This window comes from Aedes aegypti, unplaced genomic scaffold, assembly GCF_002204515.2.
Source record: "Aedes aegypti strain LVP_AGWG unplaced genomic scaffold, AaegL5.0 Primary Assembly AGWG_AaegL5_hic_scaff_2261_PBJ_arrow, whole genome shotgun sequence".
NCBI lineage: Eukaryota > Metazoa > Arthropoda > Insecta > Diptera > Culicidae > Aedes > Aedes aegypti.
In genome coordinates, this window is record NW_018735775.1 from 6,657 (window position 1) to 12,453 (window position 5,797).

General features: G+C 49.1%; 1 protein-coding gene across 1 annotated transcript; it reads left to right on the plus strand.

Moving 5' to 3' along the window:
* Window positions 1–4,412: 4,412 nt before the first annotated feature.
* LOC110680974 (histone H2B-like) lies at window positions 4,413–4,972 on the plus strand. Its single transcript, XM_021856747.1, has 2 exons — window positions 4,413–4,467; window positions 4,544–4,972. Exons 1-2 carry the CDS (start codon window positions 4,413–4,415, stop codon window positions 4,918–4,920), a joined length of 432 nt encoding a protein of 143 aa, XP_021712439.1. The 3' UTR covers window positions 4,921–4,972.
* Window positions 4,973–5,797: the final 825 nt, after the last annotated feature.

The following is a 5,797-nucleotide window of genomic DNA, read 5'->3' on the forward strand; positions in this document are numbered from 1 at the left end:
CACGTTAAATTCATTTTATTTATAATTATTTGATAGTTACAATGCTTCTACATTTCGAGTGTTTTTACCTTGGGGTACTTCATCTCTTCTTCTCTGGTCAATGGTTTACATTTGTTTTTTTCAAATTGATAATAATCCTAATTTTCCAACATGGCTCTTCAGAGCACTGGTATCTTTGAATTTGTTAATTTTAATATTCTACCTAACTACTTTTACTAAATTTAATATTCTAGGGGTTGGGGAATAAGTCCCTGATGGCCGGCTGGCCAGATGCACGGCAGGAAGCTCTGAACCTATTGATGGACTCACCGAAGCGATCACTTAGTGTTTGGACGTCAGCCAGACGGTGGACCTCAGATGTTCGAGTTCTTGATGGAGTGTTCAAGATCATGCGAAGGAACTTGTTTTGTGTTCGCTGAAGCTTGAGATGGTGAGATTTTGCGCAACTCTCCCAGACCGGCATGCCGTACTCAATTACTGGACGGATGATTTGCTTGTAGACAGCAAGCTTATTCTTCAAGGACAGAGTTGATTTCCTGTTTATCAGAGGGTACAAACATCGCAGTAGGACGTTGCATTTTGTAACAGTTTTGTCAATCTGTTGTCTGAAGATAAGCTTGCTGTCTAGTGTCAAGCCAAGATATTCTGCCTCGTCAGACCATTCCGCTACTGACCCATTGAGGATGATTTTACAGTCCTCAGCCGGAACAAGTCTGGGGGATTTTGAATATGGGAATAGGATGACCTGGGTCTTCGCTGCGTTTACACAAATCTTCCAGCTGGTGAGGTAGTTGGTTAGAACATTCAGGCCTCGTTGGAGTTTGGATGTCAACGTTCGGGTAACCCTGCCACTATAGACGACTGACGTGTCGTCGGCGAACAGCGATAAGGTTCCGCCTTCTGGTAGTGGAGGGATATCGGAGGTGAAGAGGTTGAACAGCAGTGGTCCAAGTATGCTTCCCTGTGGAACACCAGCAGGGATTTCTTGAGGTGAAGCGTTGACTCCATTAATTGAGACCTGGAATGTCCTGTTTGTCAGATAGTTCTGGATTATTTTCACCAAGAAGCTGGGAAGATTGTATTGGTGCAACTTGTACACCAGGCCATCATGCCAGACGTTGTCGAATGCTTTTTCAACATCGAGCAACGCCATAGCAGATGATTTGGATAAAGACTTGTTCCGTCTGAGGACGTTAGCTACTCGGGTCAGTTGGTGCACGGTGGATCGTCCGCGTCGGAAACCAAACTGTTCCTCGGGTAAGATGTTATTTTCTTCGGCAGATGATAAAAGCCGACGGTAGATTGATTTTTCAAAGAGTTTTGATAACCCCGAGAGAAGGCTGATGGGACGATAACTTTTTGGAGAGGAAGGATCTTTCCCAGGTTTCCGGATGGGTATAACTTTAGCTGACTTCCACATGGAGGGGAAGTAGCTAAGTCGGAGGCACTGATTGAAAATCAGTGCCAGATGTTGGTAAAACTGTGTACTCAAGTTCTTGAGTTCTAAGTTGAGGATGTTGTCGAAACCTGGGGCCTTCATGTTCTTGGCGGTTTTGATATAGGTCGACAATTCATCAGCTGTGATCTCCAATTCCTCCGAGAAGTCATTGGGGATCAGATGAAGGTTGTTAGCATGCTGAGCAACAGCAGCTTCATGCGGACTTACAAGATTAAGCCCAAGATTATGAGAGCTGATGAAGTGCCGACCTATCTCAGCTGCCTTCTCATCAGGAGTTATCAAACGATCTACATTGCTGTCGTTGCCGAGTGGAGTCAGCGGCGGAATGGGTCTTGGCTTGGTCTTTAGTATTTTGGTTAGTTTTCCAGAACGGCTTAGCGCAGTCTGGGAGAGAACGGATCTTATTCGAAAACTCGCTGTTTCTGAGGTCCAACATTCTGGACTGGATGATTTTAGTCATTCGATTAACATCGGTTTTTAACGCAGGCAGACCAGTTCTCTGATACTGCCTGCGCGTAGTGTTTCGAAGCCTGATAAGATTTTTAGTGAGGCCCATCTATGGTTTAGAGTATTGCTTACCTGCCGTGCTGTTGGAACACACCGTTCCCTTGCCTGGGTGATTGCTCCTCCATGGATCGCAGCTGCTGGTCGATGTCATCTGCAGACTCGGGACGCACCAGGTAGTTTACGCTGTCGTCAACGCACTGCTTGAATCGATCCCAGTCGACTCGGTGGTAATTGCGTCGGGTGAGTTGGTGCCGGTGGGCCGAGGAGTCAACTTCCGCCACCACCGGGAAGTGGTCCGAGCTGAGTTCCTGGAGCGTAACCGGCTGGGTGATGTTGGTCATATTGGAGATGTACAGGTCCAACGTCGCGTGAGCCCCGGACCGGGTCAACCGGGTGGGACTGTCCGGACTCAGGATGCTGTAGTGGCCTTCTTCCAGATCGTTGCCCCAGATGGTGCCGTTTCGATTCCGCCGAGTGTTGCCCCAAGCTTGATGTTTGGCATTGAGGTCGCCGGCGATAATGTACTGTCCCTGCCGCCGAGTTAGCTTGATGATGTCTCTTCGGAGGGTTTTTGCTGATTCCGCCGTGGCTTGTGCGGGGCAGTATGCCACAATCAGGGTTATGTCGCCGACGGAGGTGGAGATTTCCACTCCAACGGCTTCGATTATCTTGAGCTGGAGACTCGGCAGCAGGCGACAGTTAATGTTTCGACGCACAGCGATGGCAACTCCACCCCCCCTGGAGTTCGTCCGATCTAGTCGAATGATGCGGAAACCCGGAATGAACACACTTACCTCGGGCTTGAGGTTGGTCTCCGTAATAAGCGCCACATCAACCTCCTTTTCCTCAAGGAAGCTGCGCAGCTCGATTATTTTGTTCGGTAGTGAACAAGCATTCCAGTTGACCAGTTTTACCCTAGTAGCCATTTTCAATGACGAAAAGGCCCAGAGTGTAGATCTGGTCGAACCGGGATTTGCAGCTTCGCAGGCGAGCCACAAGATCGCTGAATATCGGTGCGAGTTGCTCCGATGAGTAGAGGGGGGCAGCATCCTCAGGGGGGAGAGGTGTGTTGTCCTGACGACGAAAACCAGGGGGAGGTTGATGCCATTGGTTGATGGGCGGGGCCTGGGAGCACTGGGCCTTGCTTGGGACGGATGCTGCAGCCGCGACCAGTCGTTGTTGTGGTTGAAGCGGTGGAAGCACCGGAATTGATCGCTGAGGCTTCGGGATTTGGGGAAAATGAGCACTGGTTAGCGGCGGAGGTGCCACTGTTTCCTCGGTTGGTTTTTGGTGGAGGCCCGTTGCCGAATCACCAGGAATTCAGCACGCTTCGGGCAGTTCTTGTCGGTTGCCCGGTGCTTCTCGCCACAATTCGCACATTTGGGTTGGGATTCTTCCATTTGGTCGCAGGCTTCGTTCTGATGGTTTCCACCACACGTCGAGCAACGGGAGGCCATCGAGCAATTTCTGGTACCGTGGCCGAAGCGCAAGCAGTTCATGCATTGCGTTACCTCACGGTGCACTGGTTTGTACTTTTGCCATTCGACCACGGTACTGTTGATGATCTTGATTGCTCGCAGGTCCTTGAGTGTAGTGGAACCGTGCTCCAAGTGGACCAGATAGAGCTGGTCACGGTATTTGCGGGTCCTGTCGTGACGCGCGATCTTGTCCACCTTTACCGGCTTCAGGTCGTGGAATTCCAGTTCCTCAACGAGTTCGTCCACCGCCATGTCGTCGAGTCCACGTAGCAGTACCTTCAAGGGCTTGGTACCAGGCATATCGTGGGTGAAGAACTCCCACTTCCGCTTGGTGAGGAAGTCCTTCGCGTTGTCGAAAGACTCCTTCGACTCGAGCATGAGCTTGACACCCTCACTGCACAGGCGAAACGAGCCACGAAAGTACCCGTTTCTGATGCAGTCGCGAATTGAGGCACGCAGGTTCGGTGGATCTCCCTTCACAAAAATTGGCGGACACTTGCACTTCCGCTCTGGTTCCGTTGCGACGCACTGTTGCTTCGGTTTCCTCTTCTTAACCGCCACCGGGGAAATTGCCGGCATCGCCGTCCGTCAACACCGAGTACATGTTGTTCGCGAACTTCTTCGGAGCCACTGTGTCGCTCGTGTTGCCACTCGCGGGACGCTTCTCACTTCCCCTTACAACGCATTTCACTGCCACTCGCGACCGACTCGAAATTACACTCGCGGCTACGCCAGCCGCTGTGTCACCCATCGCGGGACCAGGGGAAAATCTCTCCAACTCTTTTCACACTCTTTACTCGCTATCTCGCTTTTATAAGTATACGCACGTCCGTACTTGTCCGCTATCGGATACTGAATGTGTTCACGAAGCGTACGTAAGCGGTACTGATGGTGATTTCACCGGATGAGGGTATCTTTTATACATGCGTAGCCCTGCGCTGCACTCATACTAGGATGGTGCGAACGAAATGGATGAAGTAGCAAACGAAGCGAAGGGGCGGAACAGCGCTCACCATTCTACGGGTATAAAAGAGAACCGACTGGTTCGGTCGGGCATCAGTTTCAGTTTTCGTTTGGAATCTAAAACAACGTTTAGCAGCACGATGGCACCGAAACCAGCGGAAAGGCCGCGAAGAATCCGGCAAGGCCCAGAAGAACATTGTCAAGGGCGATAAGAAGAAGAAGAAGCAGCGCAGGAAGGAAAGCTACGCCATCTACATCTACAAGGTGTTGAAGCAAGTTCACCCCGACACTGGCGTTTCGTCGAAAGCCATGAGCATCATGAACAGCTTCGTCAACGACATCTTTGAGCGTATTGCCGCCGAAGCCTCCCGCCTGGCCCACTACAACAAGCGTTCGACGATCACATCCCGCGAAATCCAAACCGCCGTCCGGCTTCTGCTCCCGGGAGAGTTGGCCAAGCACGCCGTTTCGGAAGGCACCAAGGCCGTCACCAAGTACACCAGCTCCAAGTAAATGACGACCGACACTGCGTTCAATCACACCAAACCAAAAGGCCCTTTTCAGGGCCACTATTTCAATCCCGAAAAAGAGTTGATTTTGAAAATCTGACACTAGACTGTTTTATCACACTATTGAACCGACTGAGGTAGTGTCACGGCGGTGACTTCATACGTGACAACACCCCCCTCTCTTATCAGTTTGAATTTATTCAATTCATTTTATTTATTCGATGTTATCAGTTTCAGTATTGATTAATTATAACGATTACAGTTGCAGAGATTTGGATCCCCATTCAGCTGCGTAATAAATAATAGGAACTTAATTGTTAAGCAGTATAGGGAAAAATCTGTTCACAAAAAAACCCTAGATCTAAGTTTTTCCATCCGTTTGAATTTAAAACAAGAAGATCCACTTCGTACGTTCAACATTTCTGCTGATTGCAAAAAAATGTTGTACCTTAACCACACTTCATTCACTAGCAGAACGTTTAAAGTTCAATATTTATGCTGATTGCCATGTTGCACCTTAACAACTTCATTTTTGCTATCGGTTGTGCTGCATGTTAGTAGTTTAGACAATTTTGACATCATAGGACTAGCTAGCTAGGCAGGCATGATGACAAGTTTCGTGGTTCGTTCGTTCTTCTTCTCAACGTATTGGAAAGAAGCTCATTATGTTTTCTAGCGTCCCATTACAAACGATCTCGTAAGAGCATCCCAGCAGTTCAGGCTATCATAATAACGTTTATCGAACAACAGTTGATGCAAATGGTATCGATCGGATAATCTCGATAATGCCATCAATCAGTTCCCATTGATGGGGCCCATTCACATAGTTCATGGGTGGGTGGTGTGTCTTCGAGATGTAACGGGTCAAACGAAATTGGGAA

Bases quoted from the DNA above. Each gene is read 5' to 3' on its own strand.
- LOC110680974 (XM_021856747.1), top strand. From the start codon at position 4,413: ATGGATGAAGTAGCAAACGAAGCGAAGGGGCGGAACAGCGCTCACCAT. The intron at 4,468-4,543 runs GTATAAAAGAGA...AACGTTTAGCAG, and splicing joins CAGCGCTCACCATTCTACGG to CACGATGGCACCGAAACCAG.